The sequence below is a fragment of the Myotis lucifugus genome, unplaced genomic scaffold, assembly GCF_000147115.1.
Source record: "Myotis lucifugus unplaced genomic scaffold, Myoluc2.0 scaffold_17, whole genome shotgun sequence".
Lineage (NCBI taxonomy): Eukaryota > Metazoa > Chordata > Mammalia > Chiroptera > Vespertilionidae > Myotis > Myotis lucifugus.
The window spans coordinates 2,680,820-2,704,177 of NW_005871065.1; the positions used below are offsets into that span (position 1 = coordinate 2,680,820).

The 23,358-nt window shown below is 35.8% G+C and overlaps 1 protein-coding gene across 1 annotated transcript in view; it reads right to left on the reverse strand.

The window, feature by feature from the left end:
• Positions 1-23,358, reverse strand: part of CSMD3 (CUB and Sushi multiple domains 3) — an 831,991-nt gene that overhangs the window by 218,410 nt on the left and 590,223 nt on the right. Inside the window, 3 exon segments of the mRNA XM_006085310.3 lie at positions 1,496-1,683; positions 5,839-5,977; positions 11,909-12,100. Coding sequence (XP_006085372.1) covers positions 1,496-1,683; positions 5,839-5,977; positions 11,909-12,100 — 519 coding nt within the window.

The window sequence follows — 23,358 nt, forward strand, 5'->3', positions numbered from 1 at the left end:
TCTTTCCTCTTTCTCTCTCCCCCTCCCTCCCATCTCCCTCCCCCCTGCCCACCTTGTTTGCTGCCTTTTTCCCCTTCTCTCTTTTCCTCTCCTCTCCCTCCCCCTCTCTTCTCCTCTCCTGTCCTCTCCTTTACAATTGGTCTTATTTATAAGCCTGTCAATGTGCAGATATAACTAGCTATTCCTAAAGAGGCAACTTCTCATTTATAACATTCAGGACAGAAATGTATCTTCAAGGTTTCTAATATTTCAATAATATTATTATGTTATGATTCTAATTACAACTTGATTTAAAACAGAAAACTTATCAATTAAATAATTATCGAACAATTACTATGCATAGGCACATTCTAAGGTACTAATTGTATAATAGCAAATAGAGTTCTTGCTCTTAAGAGGCTTGTATTTTAGTATGTTAGAGAGTTAGTGAAGTAAATGCTGGTGCACATACAGAGAACAGATACAAAGAACAGATTGGTGGTTGCTAAAGTTCAGGGTCAGGGGTGGGTGAAATAGATAAAGGTGATCAAAAGATAGAAACTTCCAGTTATAAGATAAATAAGTCCTGGAGATGTAATGAGCTGCATGGTGACTACAGTTAACAATACTACATTATGTATATGTGAACGTTGCTAAGAGAATAGATCTTAAGGGTTCTCATCCAAGAAAAAAATTGTAACTGCGTAGTGATGGACACTACCTAAACTTATTGTGGTAATCATTTCACAGCATATACATATATCAAATCAGTATGTTGTACATATAAAATTAATAAAATATCATGGGTCCATTATATCTTAAAACATATGTGGAGTTTCTGAAACACTTTCTCTGCTATTGACAAAATAAATTGGTTAACCTCTTCTGAGAGTAATTTGGCAATATGGACTTAGATTGAGTATGGAATTAGATTAGCCTTTGATTCAATAATCCCATTAGAAAGACACTCACATATATACTGAAAAAGGCATATACACCAATTTAAAATATAAAATGTTTATAGGCATCCTTAGGCATTGTAACATTAATTCATTTAAATACTTGCAGAAATATTCTAAAATATAATTTTCACTATATTTTATTATCCCTATTCTGAATATTGACATATTTAAACATCTTTAGACATTTTTTGGAACATAATTATCACTATAATTTGTTCTCTTTATCACTGATCATAGTCTCTTAATAAAAGATATATAAGTGAATATTCAGCTTCCAAAAAAGTAGTTTTTTTTATTATTTTGCGGTTTCAGCCAACTCTCAGAGTATACTAATTGTTAATTTGTTTGCTGATACATTTCCTTTGGTAGTAATTAGGGAAATACTAATTTCCTCCTCACTGATAGGAAAAGTCAGAGATCTTTTATGAGATGAACTGTAAGTAGCCTGCACTGAGAAATGCATAGATAACCACTGACAATGGCCACTGCAGAGTTACCCTCCTGTAGAAAATACAAGTGAAACCATGATGCTGAAGTCAAATGTTCACACTTACCTTTATATTCTAAATGAAATCCAGTGTAACTCACAGACCCATCACTCCGAAAAGCCAAATGCATGGTATTGGAGCTGCTTTCTATTCTCTCTGGTAACTTGCTATCTTGAAAACTTCCAATTAGCGGGCTATTGCTGTCTGGCCCATCGTGTATATAAAGGAAGTCATAGTTTGGTTCTATGCTGAAACTAAAAAAAAAAAATAGAGTGAGAGAGAAGGACATGGAATGGCTATTACTAAGCTATATATATATATATTCAGATATTAATTCAGTCAATATCTTTAAAAATAACACCAGACCCTGTCAAAATAAGTTAATTGGAAATTTTGCCTGGCAAAAACACACTAAATATGAATATCAAATCAACAGTGAAAAACAGAAAAGACATCTTAATATTTTTAAATATTTCTAAGTTAGCATTGTGACTACAGGGAATGCAAATGATTGTAAGGCAAGTTTAGCTGATGAAAGGGTATAGGATTTGGAACCAGAGATGCAGGTTCAAGCTTTGCTTCTGTCCTTGTTAACCTATATAACCTTATGTAAGTTATTTTATATTAGTAAAATGTGGAGGACAATATCTACTTTATTTTATTTAGATATTTTGCTTCAAAAAATGAAACTTCTTTTTTTCTTTATCAGTGATACTACTTGCCCTGAATTTCAAAATTTATAAGCAGCTTTGCTGTTTTAAAAGTCAACTCCATATGTCATATTCAAACAAAAGTTTGAGATACAAATTTGCAAAACACAACCTTTCTGAACTTCATCTCTTTCAACATTAAGATTTAATGAGGCCCTAGCTGGTTTAGCTCAGTGGATAGAGCATCGGCCTGCGGACTGAAAGGTCCCGGGTTCAATTCTGGTCAAGGGCACTTGCCTGGGGTTGTGGGCTCAATCCCTAGTAAGAGGTGTGCAGGAAGCAGCCAATCAATGATCCTTTCTCATCATTGATGTTTCTATCTCTCTTTCCCTCTCCCTTCCTCTCTGAAATCAGTAATCCTATCTAATAATAGAGAAACATGGTAATTAGCCGTACCTCCGCTACCCTTCCCATTGGCTAATCAGGGCGATATGCAAATTAACTGCCAGCCAAGATGGCAGCCGGCAGCCAGGCAGCTTGAAGCTGACAGGAGGCTTGTTTGCTTCAGTGACGGAGGAAGCCAACGTTCCCCGCCTGCGGCTGCCGGCCTCTGAGCTTGCAGTTTGAAACATTGTTACAATTATAGAAGCTAAACAAAACCCCAGAAACCTGCTTTCAGCCAGCCAGGATCTCAGAGCTGGAGTTGAAACACTGTTTCGATTATAGAACCCAAACAAACCAGATACCTGCTTTCAGCAGCCGAGGCCTCAGAGCTGGAGCCAAGCCTCAGAGCTAAAGCTGGCCCAGAATAAAAAAAAAAAAAAAGAAAAAAAGGAGCGGTTGGGAGCTTCAGTCACCCACTAGCCTGAAAACAGCCCTCAGCCCCTCACCCAGACTGGCCAGGCACCCCAGTGGGGACCCCCACCCTGAAGGGTGTGTGACCAGCTGCAAACAGCCATCATCCCCTCATCCAGGCTGGCCAGGCACCCCAGTGGGGACCCCCACCCTGATCCAGGACACCCTTCAGGGCAAACCAGCCAGCCCCCACCCATGCACCAGGCCTCTATCCTATATAGTAAAAGGGTAATATGCCTCCCGGCACTGGGATCAGCGTGACAGGGGGCAGCGACCAAACCCCCTGATCGCCCTGTGGCTCTGTGTGTGACAGGGGGCGGGGCCACAACCTCTCTATCCACCCTGCTCTGTTTGTGACAGGGGAAGGTGCCCCAACCCCCTGATCAGCCCTGCTCTGTGCCTGATAGGGGGGAGCTCCACAACCCCCTTATCGACCTGCGGCTCTGTGTGTGACAGGGGGTGGCGCCCCAACCCCCCAATCGGCCCTGCTCTGAGCCCGACCAGGGGCTGCACCTAGGGATTGGGCCTGCCCTCTGCCACCCGGGAGCGAGCCTAAGCCAGCAGGTCGTTATCTCCCGAGGGGTCCCAGACTGTGAGAGGGTACAGGCCTGGCTGGGGGACCCCTCTCCCCCCCGAGTGCACAAATTTTTGTGCACCGGGCCTCTAGTATATATATGAATGATTTCATGAGAATTGCAACTTCCTTGTCTATCTCACTGTTGGGAGAATCACTTGAAACAACTGCTTTGTAAATGACGTATTAGAGTGGCGTGTATTATCCTTGAAGGCCAAAAGCCCATTTCAGAATGGATTGCAGTACTTTTCTTTTTAATTTCTAGTTTGGGGTTAAATAAAAAACTTCAAAATAATGATTTGTAACTTCTTTGAAAATGAAAATAAAACAAAAACAGTTGTTTTTTTCCTAGGAAATCTCCAAATCTTAACTATAATGATTATTTTTCCTGGAACACTGGAGAGTACATTCTAGTCGTACATTGATTTTACAAGGCGCTTTCATAAATATTAACTTGGTTTTATCAATAATCCTGTGGTATAGGGAAGGGATTATCATTTTCCTTTTCCCAATGATTATACTAAGAACATCAGTAGTTTCCTTAAGGTCACGTAATATATAACAGCTGGAAATCAAATTTAGGTCATGCACTTTCTGTAAAAAAAGGCTTCTACCACTCATTTTAATTAGAATAATTTTTATAAGTAAACTAAGTCTTGTATTATACATTTTCATTCTGAATACCTGTACTGCTATTTCTTCGACTGTAAAAATGGGAACAATAACAATACTTACCTCAGGGAGTTTTCCTATAGCTGGGTGCTGGCATAACACTAACATCATCATCATTGTTTCTTTGTTACCAATGAACAATGTATCACTAAAAATTATAGAACTAAAAATTCTATACATTTACAATGTTTTCAGATATTCATGAATTTAAACTATCTTTAATTATTTTTTTAAACCTAGCTCCGATATATTAGAAAATGCATATTTAAGCTTGCTATTTTACATAACTACCAAGCAGGATTAACACACTAGCAGAAGGAGAAGTAGTGTTAATAGAGCCCATATACATCAGTCTTGGCCACTGAAGATTAGTAACATTTCTGCTTAGGACGTTTTGGACTTGCTGATACCTAATATTCCCATTGAAATGTTAAGGGGGAGGGTTAGGCCAGGTTTTGTGATCACAGTTATTAACTCCATGTGAGAAAACAGAGGCTCATTCAAATAACTTATCCTGGTAACACAGATGACAGTGGCAGAGCCCAGGTTCAAACTCAGCTGCCTCCTTTCTCACACAAGAAGCTACATTCTCCACTGCTTCAGTACTAAGCTAACCCTACGACTCATTGCAGGGGTAAACAACTACTGTGAGTTTTAAAACACTCCCTTATAAAATTCTGTCATGGGACAATTCTGCCCGGACGGCGTGGCTCAGTGGTTGAATGTCAACCTATGAACCAGGAGGTTACGGTTGGCTCCATGACCGGTCGGGGCACATGCCCAGGTTGTAGGCTTGATCCCAGTGTGGGGCATGCAGGAAGCAGCTGATCAATGATTCTCTCTCATTATTGATGTTTCTCTCTCTTTCTCCCACTTCCTTCCTCTCTGAAATCAATTAAAATATATTTTTTTAAAAAGAGACAATTCTGCTGAGAAATATGGAGAAGATCAGAAAATTCTTTGTTAGCTTGATTTAATGAGACCACCAGAAAGGGTGGTAAGCAGGCTATCTGTCTTCCCAAGCCCAGTGGTGCCTCTGCACACATGGACATTTAGATGCTGCAGAAGGGAGTGGGGAAAAAAGTACTGACCTTTTCATCATGAAGTTTAGGAGAAACTGAAGTTTTGGAGCAGTGATGGCAAGTACAGGGAGGGAGAAAAGGTTATAAAGAGATCACATTTCACGAGGGTCAATAAACCACTCGACCTTGAACATGTTTCCTCTAAGCTGGAATCTGGGGAAGATGCTCACCCTCTAGCCTTCTGAACTGCATTGGCATCTCTGCCATGATACAGGGCTTTGTAAAATGTTGATTGCAAAGTAGTGTTGCAATTAGTTAGCAATAATAAAAATGTCATGTATAGAAATAAAATTTGCCTAAGCAGATGCTAAAGAAAATGACAGGAAGATTATATATATATAATTTTTCTTTTTTTTTTTTACAGAGAGGAAGGGAGAGGGATAGAGAGTTAGAAACATTGATGAGAAACACCAATCAGCTGCCTCCTGCACGCCCCCTCCTGGGGATCAAACCCGCAACCAAGGTGTATGCCCTTGACCGGAATTGAAACTGGGACCCTTCAGTCCAAGGGCCGACGCTCTATCCACTGAGCCCAACTGGTCAGGGTGACAAATGTGGAAATGTATAGGCACTCACCTGATAAAGGCCAAGGAGATGACATAGTCTGTGTTGACAGTGATGGTCCAGTCGCAGTCCCTGCTGTGGGGATATGGATGAGGGAAGTTTGGCGAGAGAATAAAGCCTGAAGATCCTGTTAAATTGCCTCCACAGGGTGCTTTAAATGAACAAAGAAAATCCCTTAAGTGGTTAATAAAATTTATTAGCTATCAATATTTGTGAAAACTGTTTTTTCAAAAGGCTTAGGAGGTTTTGAACAGATCTGACTTTTTGATAGTGCTTAATGCTTGGATATTGCATTGTCTTTCAAGAAAAACCACTTAAATAGTAAATACACACATACATGGATATATTGGATTTAGCTCCTTTTACTGGCTTCAAAAGATAAGAAAAATTACATATGGACTTATGTTCCTTTCTATTTTTTTATGTATGAATAAAGCATTGAGAAGAGGGATAAAGATGGTTTCCCCATTGCTACTAAAAAAATTTTTTTGAAGGTTACTATGAAAGTTAGAAACAAAACAAAGTAAATCAAGACCTCTAATAATAAGTGGAATACTAGGATGTATGATATCTGGCACATTTTTACATCCTCCCATTACCTTTCTATATATTTATGAAGGAAGAGCCTTTGATATAGTTAATGAGTGAGAATGGATAATTATCTGAGAACCAACAGCACTTTACAATAAAAGACTCTTATATTGAGTGTTAGGATATTCCTAAGTTCTAGTTGCCTAACTCGCTAATGAAATGGACAAGCTGCTACAATTATTATCTCAGCCCCAAACAAAGGTTTCTTTAACACTTCAGTGGACAGGATCAAAAAGTTCTTAGTGAAGTTCAGAGAACAGATTCTTTAGAAGATTACTGTTGAGGTCTATTAAACACAGCTTATGATCAGAAATATATATCTATAGATAGATAGATAGATAGATAGATAGATAGATAGATAGATAGATAGATAGATAGATAGATATACAGAGTTAGCAGCTTCAGAAAAATAGAGAAAAAAGGTATGGAGGTCCCTGGTGGTGAAGTGGGATTATAAATAAACACACACACACACACACACACACACACACACACACACACACACATACACACACACACGTTCAGGTATAAGGTATTCTTGATTCTCTGACAGCATAAAACTGTTTTGGGAAGGAGGACAATTCTGGTTCTCTCTGGTAACATTTCAGATTTTGCCTGAGTCTAGATATGAAATTTATCAATAAAATTGTCATCTAAATTACGGATGTCCACCATATCCTTTCTCCATGTCCCTGGATACCCTTACCTAGTGCTTCAGTCATCGTAGATTACTGCAGCTCCTACTCAATGGAGAATAAATATTTTCACTTATCACCTGTGTATTTTTGTGGTATAATACGCCCAAATGCTTACTGGTTATCTCTACCTGATAGCCTATAGGTACCTCAAACACAAAATATCCAATATATCCAAACCTCAACTCAAATTTGCTTCTCCTTTTGCATCCCTAAGTTGTTTGATTAGCACTATCATCTCCCCTAACTAGAGATGTGAAATTCTTCCCTTCCCTTCTGCATACTTGTGTCCAGTCCATCAAGAAGCATGGCCAGGACTCCACCTCACTGATCCTCATGGATACTTTTCAATCCATCTCTTCTTTCTTTGCCTGCTACCATATTGCTAGATCTGACCTTTTTATCTGCCACCCGAATTATGGCATGGCTTCTTGTTTCCCATGCCTCTAAAATTCTCCAATTCATCTTTGCCCTATTAAAAATATCTAATCATGCCAAAACTGGTTTGGCTCAGTGGATAGAGCGTCGGCCTGCGGACTCAAGGGTCCCAGGTTCGATTCCGCTCAAGGGCATGTACCTGGGTTGCGGGCACATCCCCAGTAGGAGATGTGCAGGAGGCAGCTGATTGATGTTTCTCTCTCATTGATGTTTCTAACTCTCTATCCCTCTCCCTTCCTCTCTGTAAAAAATCAATAAAATATATATATTTAAAAAATATATATATCTAATCATACTATGCCCATGCATAAAATTCTGCCATTGTTTCACAATGCCTAACAGATAATGCCTCCTCTAGTGCAGTTTTCATAACCTAACCTCTCCAAACTTTCCAACTGATTCATTCGCCACTCTAAGCATATAAATATCATCAGGATGCATATAGTTCTGAGTACTTCCTTGCCTTTGCCCACACTATTTGTTTTCCCTTCTATATTTAGATAGCCCCTACTTACATTTCAAGATTCATTCTGTCTCTAGGAAGTTTTACAGAAATTTCCAATCTAGGCTCTGCTTAAATAGTCTCCAACTCACTTTGGTATCCATAGCAACCTCTGCCTAGCTCCATTATTTCCATTATATTTTATTTAAAGATCCCTTTCAAATGTCTGAATTCATCACTCATCTATTAGATAAAGACTGTGTCTTACATGTGACTTTATACCTGGGATTCAGCATATAGCATACATTCCATACATGTTTGTGGAATTGCTAGTGGCTCTCTGTATTGATTTTGAAGATAGTTAAGACAACCACAGATGAATGTGCAAATCTAATCTGTAGCTATGCATTTTGATAAAAATAATAGCATGTTTTGCTTTGAAACTTGTAAACTCTGAATTTTAAAAAAATAGAAACTATGTGTCAAAATAGCAGATATATGTATGTATATATGCATAAAAGACAGAAATGGCAGCAAAATGTTCTATGTGTTTCTTTTCCCGTGTAAAGTGGTGGGATTACACATAATTTGCAGGAGCGTGTAGAGTATTGTTTGCTTCAATTTTCCTTATTTTTCAGAGGAAGCAGAAATTTTATAGACATGTACACACTCATATATACACTTATGTATGTGTATCTTTTTCATAAAATATACAGAAAAATCTATTACATATATTTTAAGTATCTTACTGGATATATTCCATGATTATATTGTGTCACTATTTATTTATTTATTTATTTATTTATTTATTTAATTTATTTATTTTTAATCCTCACCCCAGGAGAGAGGATATTTTTTCCATTGGTCTTTTTAGAGAGAGTAGAAGGGAAAAGGAGTGGGAGAGAAAGAGAGAGAGACATTGATGTGAGATACATCAATTGGTTGCCTCCCACTTGAGCCCAAAGATTGAATATGTAACCGAAGTATGTGCCCTTGACTGGGAATTGAACATGACCCTTCAGTTTGTGGGCCAATGCTCTAACCACTGAGAAAACTGGCTAGGGCCCATGAATATATTATTATTTTGGTATAAGATCCCCTAAAAATTATTTTGATTCTATTATTTAAATTATTTATCAAGGTTTTCCTGATATATTTTATTGCTGTTAATTGATTTTGAAAATCTACAAAAGACATCGAGGTTATTAAAGACATTATGTGACACTTGTATATCCAAACACTCAGTGAGTAAAGACTATTCTCTTTGCCTTAAACATAGTAAATTTTAATACCATTTGGGAAATGCATATTTGTTTTGATGCATCTAATCATAAAGCATTCAGAATAAGATTCTCCTTAAGTCAAATAGATTTATGAATTAAATTTTCAGTTAGGTTCCATGAAATTCTGACATTAATAATTTGTTCTGAGGGAAATTTCTTGTGAGGCAGTTAGTTATAAGGGGATCTATTAATAACTATTTTATAATTGTCTTAATGTTTTCACCCTTCAGTTTTATTTGCATCTACGCTCTACCTCAGCAGCCCACCCACACCAATGTCTTTGTTATTTACCTTCATATTGAGTGCTGCTACTTTCCCTCTGGCAATGTCAGAGTAATCTTCACACTGTCAATTTTGCTGGAATGAATTCTATTAAGTCTCTTAAAGATGACGTCCTTCTGTTTGTCACTTGCTATAAGGCTAACTACTTCTACATGCAAGCAAAATGCATGCCCCAGGCTCTAAAATGTAGACTTACGGAGTTCTAGAAAGTTCAGGGTTTAATCTTTGGCACAGAGTTTCCAATCATGCAGTTTTTTCTTATCAGTTTCAGAGGTCAAACTTTCTACAGCCTTAGCAATTTTTCAGACATTTTATTTTTAGGTTATTTTCTTCCTCACAGTAGCTCTGATGCATCTCTTCTCCTCAAGCTGTCTTTTCCTACCAAAAAATAATACCCAGCACCATAATCCATACAAAAACTTTCCACAACAGTTTAAGTATGATTTAGTGTTTAACTTTCTTTTTCTCTAGAATTAGGACTTGCTAAAATCTTGTCTGCAAATGAAATTTTTTAACAGCCTACCTCAAAACTCTTTCTTTCTTTTGTATTTTAGTCTTTACTAGAATTTCAGTAAAAAGCTGTGCAATATTTAAGAATTCTAAACATAAAAACATATAATAGAGTCCTCCTAGTAATTCTAGTAAGCAACACTCTAACGAAGTCTAAGAATCACAATGAAGCAAGAAGTTCTACGGTATGTTTGTTTTTCTATTATTCCTTATTTACACAGATTCTCTCTACAAGGACTCAGTTAAATTCTAATTGGAATGTGGCAATTTTAATTTAATTGAAATATTTTTAGGTTAACTGAGGAATACACAAACAAAAACTTAATTATATAAGTCTTTTTTTCTTTCAAAATATTTCTTAATTTTATCAAATTGATATTTGATATTTAAGTCATCAAATATCAATTAATTTATATTTCCATAATTTAAACTCATAAAAGATGTGACTTTTTTATGAGTTTAAATTATGGAAATATAAATTAATTGATATTTGATGATTTAAAATTGTGCAGAGATACATAAAGAAGTGTAAGGGGGAATAATAAAGTATAGAGGGAGATATAGGATTTCAAGCTATGCCCTTATTTTGTGCTTTTAAAAAATCTCATTTTTAAAAATGATTTTCCTTTGTTATCTGCTATATTTTCTAGAACTGTCTACTTACTCGCTGGCTGTTTTGAGCTATCGAATGCATTTTGTTTTGTGCATAATTGCTCTTAAAATTCCAACATATAAAATACAAAAAAAATGTGATGGGGTAAAATAAATCTAAATAATTGAGTCCTTGAATTTGTTCACGTCTGACTGAGGTACAAAATGCTCATTTCCTATTAGCATGTGAGTTAAAAAAATTCTGTGTAAGATGATTATTTAAGTGTATTTATGAGTTGGATATAAGAAAAATAAGGCTTTTTCTCCTAATTGTGCTGAATTTGCTTGTGCTGAATATTATAAGAAATACAATAATAAATAAGCTATGGAACCTTCTCTCAAGTTGCTTAGAGTGTAAGAAGGAGAATACATAAAGAAATAAGATTTTGAATACAGAGAACATACTTTGCTCAAAATGTACTATAAATTGAAGATGACACTAATTCTAAAATATTTAAGCTAAAAGGTTTGAGATTATAGTTTAATGTAAAAAAGTTAACAATGAGATTGTGAAACGGAGATTAGATAGCAGGTTTTCTCACTATTTTTATTGCAAAGGTGGTACATCCTTCTAACTTTTTTTCAGATCCAGTAGAAAAGTAATATGTATCTTAATATTCTGGAGTGTAACTTGAGGATTCGAGAACAGAGCATACAGACTGAAGGCAGAGATTTGGAAGTATGAACAAAGCAGCTACAAATCCTTAGATCATCAAATTCAAAACTAATATTCTTTTAGAATACATGAACTGAATAAAAAGTCAAAGCTTTGAAAGTCAAGCATAAGTTCCAATAAAATGTTCTTTCTTAGAAGAAATAACCATTGAAGAGGCAAGATCAATATGGGCCATTTAAAATGTAGACTCTAAATCACTCTTTAAATATTAAAAGCAGTGGATAACTGCATTTATATAGTAGATAGAGATCAGGGTTTTTCAAGAGCTTCAATTCTTAACTTGGATCTTAGAATCATTGAAAATCTAATAAAATGATGGACCTGCCCCTCAGGGGAAAATAATTATCATTTAAATAGGATCATTGTACATTTTTTGGAGGTTCATTGACCTGTGAAATCATAGACTCTTCTATATAACCAATTCTAGAATATTGTTCTTACTTAATGATACTAATGCCCATTTATAACCATTTTTTATGCTTGCATAAAATTTTAATTGTTCTTTAATTCATACCTATACAGACTGGTGGGCTGGGCTGCCAGAAGTATCGATTTTCTACCTGAATGCAGGTTATTCTTTCCTCTCCTTGAAGCTCATATCCTGGGTCACATTGAAAGACAACAGTGTCCCCAGGTTCTCGTCCATCCCCATTTCGAGTTCCATTCATGGGAACACCCGGGTCACGACATGCAGTGGCAACAGAACCTATCAAAAGACAGCAACAAGCCTTTAGTTTGGATGGTATCATAATCAAGTCTGAATTTCCAGGAAGTACAGTTTAGTACCTTCCACATAGCTATGTGCTTTTCGAAAGTTAACTTTAAAAAATAATTCAGCCTTTTTCATGCCTGCACAATACATACTTTAAAATATTTTTGTTATGTAACTTGTGTGTTAAATTATTTCAAGAAGAAACATGGCATTCTAGTAGCTAAATAATAGATTTACTCAAAATTGTTAGACGCTCTGTGAAAGACACTATAAAGAGTTTGAAAAGAAAGATACAGGCTGGGAAAACATGTTTGCATGAAATATACTCCACAAAGTACTCGTATCTAAAATAAATAAAGAACTCTTGAAACTCAGCTATGAGAAAGATAAAATGCAGAAGAAATAATAAAAAAATGACAAAACAACAATCCAGTTACAAAATAAGCAAAATACATTTCAAGGAAGAGGATTCCAGATGGCACATGAAAAGATGTTCAACATCATTAGCCATTAGGGAAATGCAAATTAAAACCACAATGAGCTATCACTACATACCTATCAGATTGGCTAAAGTAAAAACAAAACAAAACAGATAATACCAAATGCTGGCAAAATTCTGGAGAATATTGTTTTACTTATACATAGCTGGCGGGCATGTAAAATGGTACAGCCACTCTGAAAAGAAGTATGGCAGTTTCTTGCAAAATTAAACGTGTGTTTACCATACAACCCAATAACTGCACACTTGCACATTTACCCGAGATAAATAAAAACTATGTTAAAAACATAAACACGGATGTTCATAGCAGCTTTATTTATAGTAGTTGAAAACTAGGAACAACCCAAATGCCTTTCAAAGGATGAATAATTAAACTAAGTGTGGGAAATTCATACTGGTATCATACAACAGAGGTGGGCAAAAGTAGGTTTCCAGTTGTGAGTACACAGAACAGCTTACTTTTGTATTGTTATTTTAAATTAATCATTGTGTGTTCCATATGAACAACTATAAACTTACTTTTGCCCACCCCTGTATTACTCAGCAAAAAAAAAAAAAAAAAAAGAATGATGATACACATGACAATTTGGGTGGAACTGAAGGGAATTAACCTGAGTGAAAAAAATACACTACCAAAAGGTTATATACTGTTCCACTTAATCTATGTAACATTCTTGAATGACAACATTATGGGGTCAGACACAGGTTAGTAGTTATCAGGGATGGTAGGGGCAGAAGATGGAGGGGGATGACTGTGGCTAGAAAAGAGTACCATAAGAGATTATTGTCATGAACGGTACTGTATCTTGATGTATTGGTGGTGATCTCACAAGTCTACACAGAGCTAACTAAACACAAACAATTAAATGTAAAACTTATAAAATCTAAATAAGATTGGTGGATTGTATGCCAAGTTTCTGGCTGTGATATAGTTGTTATAGTTATGCAAAAAGTTGTCATCGGGGTAAACTGGGTGAACAGGATACAGGATCTGTCTTTATTGTTTCTTACAATCGCAGGTAAATATAAAATGATCTAAAAATGTTTTGAAAAAAAGTTTAATCGTATCAGTAGAGGAGAGAAGTATGAGACCATAGGAAAGTAACCATAGTATTTTCTATACACAGTAAGTGGCACATTTAATTATGGAGTTAGCTCCAATTATTCAGGTTAAAGGAACAAAGTATTATTTAGAATTATCACAAAGTAGATTTACCCTAAAGCATATGCCAATTAAGTATCAAGACAAAGAAGCTATTAAAATTTCCATTTAAGCTGTTCTTAAATTATATTTACAAATGTAGGATTCAGCACTTGAACAAATTACTTTTATAAGTTGGGTATTAAAGTAATGAGATAAATTGCTGGATTACAGACACATAACTGATATTCACTCATTCATTTACTTTCTGACTTAAAATTTTCCAGTTGTGCTAGGTGCTAGTCATACAAAGAAGAAACAAGCAGATGCAAATAGAACTGAATATACATCAAATTTTTTTTGTATAGTGGTGATACTAACAGATTCTATTGCATACATTCCTATTTGGTAGGTAGGTAGATATGTAGATAGAAAGATAGATAGTCAATGGATTAATCAATCTGTTAAATGTTGAACTCATATTAGAGAATATCAAGGGTAGTGAGATAGGATCTTGATTCCAATTTCCACATGAGTTTGTTCTGTATAATCATCTGTGTTCCTTGGCAGAGTATTCATCATGGTTTTTGTAAAATGCTTTTGTGATAAACTCAGTCATGATGTTTTTCTTGAAGCGCTCTGGGATGGTTTCCACCAAAACTAAAGCTGATCTATACATTGGTTTTGCAATATGTAAGTGGAAAGTGATGTTCTACACACAGATTTGCTTTTATTGAAAAGAAGTGACAAAAATGTGAAATGTGCTATTAAACTGAAGTTCAGCTTTTAAATTGAAAAATAGAAATAATATAAAAATATGAGAAAACTACATTTTTTGAGACTTTCCATGTGCTGGACTATGTGTCTGCAAGACACTTAAACCTTAATAATTTTCTCAAAAGCAAAAATACACATATAACAAAGTTACAAAAGCGTACTGAAAGTAGTCAGTGTAATTGTGTCGTAGGTGAATTTGAGGGGGGAATTGTTTTTACTTTTCTGTCAGATTTTCTGTGCTTAAATATTTAATGTGAAACCAAGTAGCTATAATAACATGTGTAATATGCAAAATGACAGCTAATATATGTAAAAATATGCATTTCCTTTTGGGTTTCGTTTATTTGAAGGAAGAGAGGTAGTTGACCCCTGTTGTTCCTTTTTCTCTTAATTAATAAACAAATTAGTAGTAAGATTTTAAGGCACAATGGATAATGATGGGGTTTAATGAAAGACCAAAGAAGTTTTTTTCTTCTTGCCATTACTTAAATTCTAAAAGCAATTAGTTAAATACACACAGGAACAATTACTTGGTGTAAATACTATTGTCTTATTTTCTTTTTTTATTGATATTTTAATCACCATAACTATTATGTTCTGTGTTTGTGGGTAGACAAAATTGTAATAATTTTAGAGTCAACCATTCTTGTTTTCTGTATCAAATAGAAACTATCGCCATTGAAAAAAATAAGTACTAGTAACAATCTAAGGAGCCATGTTATCACTCCTTGGGAATTAGGAGTGAAATAATCTCACATAATTATATGCCTAATTTAAAAAGCAATTATATGATGTTGGAACTTAATAAAGTATTATACACATGTGTAAACTAGATTAACAATTTTTATTTAATACTTATTTTTCCACTTAGGTGGTAATATTATTAATATTACATTTTAATTTGCTTTAATCTGGATAACCTAAGGATGTTTTCAGTTCAAAACAATACTGAGAATTACAGAATATGAGTGAATTCTCATCATTGTTACAACTCATTGATATCATAAATACACTTCAAACTTCTCATTTTACATTTGTTTCTATCTAATTTAGAGTATAATTTTATTGGAAATATGCACTTTACCTAATAGATTTTACAATCTATATAGGTTGTAAATCTGTATAGGTTTCAACTAAATTATAGATGACAGTTTGAACTATTATTCAGATATAATGACTAAATTACCATCTTGGTGACCACAGGCAAATCAACATTCCAGTTTTATTATTACATCACTTTGTATAACAAACAAAAAAAATACATTAAAATCACTTATAAGTTCTTGTGGCTCCTTCCTGTACAGTAAGTTGACTCTGGTATAAACTTCTTCTTTTTTTTTTTTTACTCAAGACATTTCAAAGAAGAAAAACCTTGAATTTCATACTGTTGAATAAATGATATTATCAAAAGCAGGAGAAACTAGGTTTTAGACTCTATTGTAGTAAGAAAGGAAGATTGACCAGGTTGTATAAATTTCCTAAATTTCAGCTGCCTCATCTATAAAATTGGCAGAGTAATATTTTACCTGCCTGACTTATCATCAGATAAAATCCTAAAGTTCTATTCTAACAACTGTATTGAATAATTTTTAAGAAATATCAATTCTGAAATAAAAATTTTAAACCAGTATATTTTACTATCCATTGCATAGTTTGTCTGAAGATGAAGTAGATTTATATATTTTTGCAATATCAGGAGACCAGAAAAGTCGTAGCCCAAATTTGATATTCACAAGACCTTACATTCCTCTCTTCTGATTCTGTATTGACTAAGAAATGACACTATATTCTAGATTTCTATAAGGAAATCAGTTTGGGTAATGCGAATACTCAACCTGGAAGGAAATCCCATCCAGAGTCAAATCAATCAGAAAATATTTGAAATGCAGATGGCAACCTAGAGGTGGATTTCACCCTGGAGAATTTTGACCTTGATTGAGCCCTTGCTTTGTACAAGATCCATCAATTTTATAAAGAATGTTCAACATCATTATGAGTCCTATATTCTGCCAGCTACCCAGTAAGGTGGCTATCTTTAGAATTTCATTATGTTTCTAAGGGTACACTTAATGACATGGCAAGTCAGGTTAGAGTAAATGGCAGCATGACGGAGTCATTTCCATCAACTCAGGAGGGAAACCGAGCGAAAGGGATGCAAAAGAAACCTCAAAGTCAATGTTGTAATATACTTCCAAGTATACAGAAATCTCTTTCATTAAAGACATGTTTATTAATTTATTTCACCAGAAAACTGTTTACCGACAACGAACCAGGTATTATACATAATATTGGAGATTTATTTTAATATGAGAAAACATCTCCCTACTTTCATTATTATGCTCCAATTAGTGGGGTAAAATTACTGATATAATTTTTGTGGTATCAAAAGGCATGTTAGGCTCTGGCTAATGTGGTTGGTTGTGGTCCTATGCACCGAAAAGTTGCGAGTTTGAATCCTGGTCAGGGTACAAGATTGCAGGTACACCAATAGGGGTGTTCAGGAGGCAGCTGGTCAATGTTTCTCTCTCTCCCCACCTCTCCCTCTCATTTCCTCTCTCTCTCAAAATCAATTAAAATATATTTTTTAAAAATGTGCATGTTAGTTTGAAGACTGTCAAAATGACCTATACAGAAAACTGATTTCATATCTAAAAATTATAAAAGATAATATACATAAAGGTCTAATTTGAGATAGAATTCTAATACTTGGAGATCACCAGAATAAATTATCAAAACCAAAGAAAAAACACATAAAATGCTTTGACATTATTTCTGATAGGCAGTACATAAACAGCATGAGTGTGCTTTTAAAGTTTACATTATTATTTTTCTTCTATCCAATCAGATTCATTAACATTTACTAAATACTAAGTACTAAGTAAAGGACCAAGCTTTAGGGATACAAATATCAACAGATTAACATTCTTGACCTTCAAAGTAACACAATCTAAGAGAAACAGCAGATGTGTACATGGCTTTATAATAAAACTAGAGGCCTGGTGCATGAATTTGTGCACGGGTGGGGTCCAGCCGGCCAGTCCTGATTGGTCAATGGGGGGAGGGGAGGAGGGGCCATAGGCAGTTGACCAGCCAGTCCCGCCCCCAGGTCAAACTCTTGGTAGAGGGGACAATTTACATCTTAGCCTTTTATTATATAGGATGGGTATTAAAATCAGGTGACTTTTTGCCATTCAAACTGAAAAATTCTGGGAATGAAAAGGAAGCTAAAGTAATTTTAATTATGTAATAAAAATATGTAATTACTAACAGAATTGGTAATATATTGATGAACACTTCAAAATAGTTCTCTATACAAAAGCTATTTTAAAAATAAAATAATTTCTAAAAAATGCCATATACTATTATTACTTGTACACAACAAAACTCATGCTTTATCTGAATTACCTAAACATTAAAAATAATGAAAGCAAAATAATTATTTGTAGTACAACCAATTTTAAAATTTGTTTCTTAGACGTATTGAGTGCCTTTTTACTTTCTGAGGAATTGTTTTCCCCATATTCTTATTTTATTAATATTGTCATAGGTGTTTTTAATACAGTTTAAATTGTTGGTATGTGCGACTGATGTCTCTATGGGCCATACTATTTTTAATTAAGAAAAGACGTTCTTTGTAGGTACTAAGGTATCTAAATTTAGGGCTATTTTTTTTAATGTTGGAAAATTTTTATTTAGATTTTTTACAACAGCAATGTGTACTAGTATATAATTCAGCTTAAATATTTTCACAGACACTGAATGTTTACTTCTCAGAATACCTTTCATTGACAATTTTTATGGTAATGTTATCATTGTAATTTGCTGGTTAACACTAATTCATAAAGAAAGCAAAGGGAAGTCAGATACTGTCAGTATGGTCACCTGGGAAGCTTCACCAAGAAGCTATAGCTTCACACAGCATTGTTCCTCCAAAAGGAACACCCCTCCCTTCCCCCAACTGGTACTGGATTGTTGGGGGAAGAAGGGAGAGAGAAGCATGTGTTCAATAGAAGTCAGGGTGGCACAGGTGCGGTACTTGCCTGTCAGTCTAGCCTGGGGAACAATGGATTGGCTAGGGGATGGATTCCATTGGAAGTGTGTGGACTATTGAAAAGTTCTTTCGTTAGTTTAAAGAAGCTCCTGGTAAAAATTCCCAGACGAAGAGTTCCCTCTCTCTTGTTTGCTCTTGATCTTGCTTTTTCTCTTGTTTGCTCTTGCTCTGTGACCCAGACTCACCTGTGCGCTCACCTGTTCTCTCGCATGGCCCAGGGCTGTGTGCACCTGCATGGCCCAGGGCTGTGTGGACCCCGTGTGCCATGGACTACAGCCGGGAACACAAACCAAGATAGCCAAATGCAGAAACTATGGCCCGTGGCCTTTATTCTGGCCCTGCTAAAGGTACTGTTGCAATTTTTCCATGGCAGGATGGACAGAGATGGGACCTTGGAGGGGACCTCCTTTAATTTTACATCATCAATAAAGCTTTCCAGGAACCCTACCCTCCTGTGGGAGCCTTAGGAAATTCATTTCCTCGCAGCACCCCAAGAACTCCACTTCCACCGGTAACAGTAATGATTTTACTATTAACAGTGACAAGTCAGTATTTCACATTTTGATAGCAGCCTTCAACATAAAAGCAAAGTACCTGGCAAACATTCTCATTTGTGTTATTGATGGCTTAGATTAATAGGGCGCCTTTCTGTCAAAGAGGTCAATAATCTCTACATCAAGCATGTCAAACTCACAGCCCGTGGGCCGCATGCGGTCCACAGTGGATATTTTTGCAGCCCAGCCAATATCACAGCGTGAGCAGTTACTTACAATTATGAAAGGAAATAAGTCTCCTATCAGATCCAGAATTACTGACATTCACCTTGGGTCAGTTTTGAAAGTAATCACTGCGAACAAGATTTCCTCCGAAGTGGGAGAGATAGTAGCAGAGAAGAGATGCTGAGTGTCGGGAAGAAAATATTAATTTTATCATTGCTCTTATTCTTTTTCTTTATACTATACTTTTCAAAATAAACCTACATTTCTATAGAAATTGAAGCTTTTGTTTTTTTGCGGTCCACATAAACTTAAACCTTGTATATTTGGCCCGTGTTAGCCTTTGAGTCTGACATTCTTGCTCTATATGAACTATGTTTTGTATCACACAGTTTTTTGTTGTTGTTTTTTTAAATTACGCTGCTTTCAATATTATTTTATACTAGAGGCCCAATGCACGAAATTCATGCAAGAGTAGGCCTTCCTTCCCCTGGCTGCTGGCACCGGCTTCCCTCTGGCACCCAGGACCCCAGCTTCATCCAGAAGGTTGTCCAGAAGGATGTCCGGTATAATTAGTATACTATGCTTTTATTATTATAGATTAGTTTCAGGTGTACAGCGTAATGGTCAGACAATTACATAATTTACAAAGTGATTCTTCAATAATTCTAGTACCTACATGGCACCATACATAGTTACTACAATATTATTCACTATATTCCCTATGCTGTTTTTTACATACCTGGGAGTATTTTTTAACTATCAATTTGAACTTCTTAATCCCTTTACCTTTTTAACCCAGCCCAATCACCCTTCCCCTCTGGCAACCATCAGTTTATTCTCTCTATCTATGAGTCTGTTTCTGTTTTGTTTGTTCATTTATTTTGTTTTTTAGATTCCAATCATATGATATTTGTCTTTCTCTGTCTAACTTATTTCACTTAGCATAATATCCTCTAGGTCCATCCATTTTGTTGCAATATACAGACACACACACACACACACACACACACACACACACACATAATATAAACTAAAATAACTTGTAAATGTAATGAAAAAATTATTCTAGGTTCTTTCCCACTACATTATTAGTCTTAGTTTCAACTTTTGCAAGGATAAGTTTGTTTGATATTTTTGTTGATCTCTGCTTGGGATCTTCTTGACAGACCCTTCAGGTGAATGAACTGACTTTCCTTTTGGACATTTTGGGGGAATCAGCTTTCTTAAACTTGTACTTTAAAAAATGCTACTGCTGCCATAAATATCTGTTGCAAAATAATCTTTAAAATACTTCTATGATAAAATAAATAGTTGTGGTTTTACCCCATAAAGTAACAAATACACTTATGCAAGAGCATTCAGACTATATTGTCAAATTAAAAAAAAATGACAACAGCCAACACAACAGTAGCTATCCAATATGAATGAATAAAAATCATACCTGCCCAGCCAGTATGGCTCAGTGGTTGAGCACCAACCTATGAACCAGGAGGTCAAGGTTAGATTCCTGGTCAGGGCACATGCCAGGGTTTCAGGCTCAATCCTCAGCTGGGGGAGTGCAGGAGGCAGCCAATCAATGATTATCTCTCATCATCGATGTTTCTCTGTTTCTCTCTCTCTCTCTTTCTCTCTCTCTCTCTCTCTCTCTCTCTCTGAAATCAATAAAAATAATTTTTTTAAAAAAATCATACCTAGTTTTTGTTATATCAGCAAATAATATATTTTTTGGTGTGCCACAGAATTTTAGTAACTAGTTTATTTGTGCCATGAGATGAAAAGGTTGAAAATTACAGCTCCAGAGCTCTACAGCACATCTGCTGAGCCTCTATTTCTATGCACAATTCGCACTAATTCTGCCAATTCATGGCCTGACAGCTTTATGTAGCTTTCAAACAATAGCACAGACTAGGAGATAACTTGCTTTTATAGTACTAAATAGCTGGCAGGGCAGCAGCATCTAAAGCTTCTCCCACTACCACCCAGGATCAGAATGGGTTAGGTGTTCCCATTTGAGAATAGTTCATTTCATCTACAAACGCCCTGTATGCTGTCCCTGAAAGGCAAGTGTGAATAACCTATCATCTAGAAAAGACTGAGAAACAAAGAGGAGGTATTAGTTTTTGTCTTTCAAATTGAACCATGTATTATAATTATTCTGAGCACTGCAAACGTATCTCACACACTGCTGGGTGAGACGGAATACAAAGTAGAGAACTAATAAGTATGTTTTGGCTATTTTAACAGAACTATTAATAATGATACTTTGTTTTTTAAAAGAAATGGAAAATACAGGCCATATGCCAAACCAGTCAGGATGCCAGGACAACAGGCATAAGCCAGGATGTCTAGGGCAAACTGGGACATATGACCATTCTAAGATGACATGCGCACAGTGTCACAGCACTGCAGATATGGTAGTGATTAAGTAGGCGTTCATTAGTACTAGAAGTATCATTTGACCTGGGCCTTGTACAATGACTAAGAATTTATAGATCTTGAATGTGGGCATAAGTGTTCCAGGAATATGGAAGAGAGTTTGCAAAAGCTGCAGAAATGTGAAAAGACACGTCGTGGTGTTAATGACCGGATGCCTGTACATGAATAATTAGGGATGAAGCTGGCAGGTAGTTGGGATGCAGATTGTGAAGATTTCAATGTAATCTGAAAGTTTTGAGCTTATGACCATGTGGCAATTAAATAATTTTAAGTAGAGAAGTGATGTCAGGTGGAAATGTAGAAATACTACACTAATGAAGTAAGTGGCTGGTAGACTGTTCCAGAAATGCAGGCAGTAAAAACGAGGATAGGGATATAGGCAGGGGCTGGGAGACATCAACGTCTCATGGTTACGGATCCATTTCCTTGAGAATTTTTAAACAGCATATTTGTATTACCCAGCAGGGGTAGATTCTTAACAGAGAGGTCAAAGACTGAAGAGCATAGAAAATACTCTGTCACAATCAACTATTCTGTGGGCAAACGACAGCACGATACTCAGAGATGCCCTCCCTGTGGAACTAAAGTGAGACAAGCAGATTACAATTTAAGCAGCAGATAGAGAGGCTGACTGCTGAGACCAAGGACACCACGTAGGACAGCATGAGGTACAATGTCAGACTTAAGTAGCTCTGATTAAGCAAAAGTGCCTTGCAGACTATAACACCGAGAAGCATAACGACAGACTACAAAGAATGAACAGATCGTGGAAGAGAAGACATGAGGCTGCTGATAGTGGCTTGATGATGATTATGAAGTCGGTATGTGACCTACATTTCAGTTTAGTTCACTTTGTACCAAGTTCAGTGAAATACATTTCATTGGTTGCATTTTGTCACTTAAGACTGATCTGCTACCACGTCAGACTCTTTTTATTCTTTATTATTTGACACTCAATAAACCAGTTATTTGCTCAGAACAGGAATGCACATGGTGAGGAGAATGAGGATAGAATAAAAGTCTGAAAATTAAAATGACACATCATGATTTGGCAACAACTGTCCTGATTTATGCCTGTTGTCCAGCTTAATTTTTAATAATTTCTCCTTTTACTCTCAAAAAATTATCTTAGATTAATAAAATAAACTATAGAACCATCCCAAACACGATCTTTGTTCTTTATAAAGATTTAGGGAGACAAAGGAACCCAAAATATCTTTGGGGAGCAAATGTCACATAATTCAAATATCTTCAGGGCAATGAATTGTTAAACCATTTATTCTCATCTTTATTTGGAAATAAATCACAGTTGGTGCCTGGGGCATGGGCTTGACTATGTTTAATAAAGAAAGGTCAGAAAATGTTTTAAAAGAGATATTTTATAAACATTAAGATGTTTAATGAAGAGGTCAGAAAATATTTTTAGAGAGAGGTCTTGGTGCTGAGTCTGTAAGAATGAGCAATACTGAAGCATAAGAGAGCAGACAGAGAAACTTTTAAGGTGACAGAAGGTTTAGACACAGAAACAGTACAGCGTGTGTGTGTGTGTGTGTGTGTGTGTGTGTGTGTGTGTATTTGTGAAACTAAGATTTGCCTCAGTGAAAGGGAAGGAGCAACTGAGAAATAATT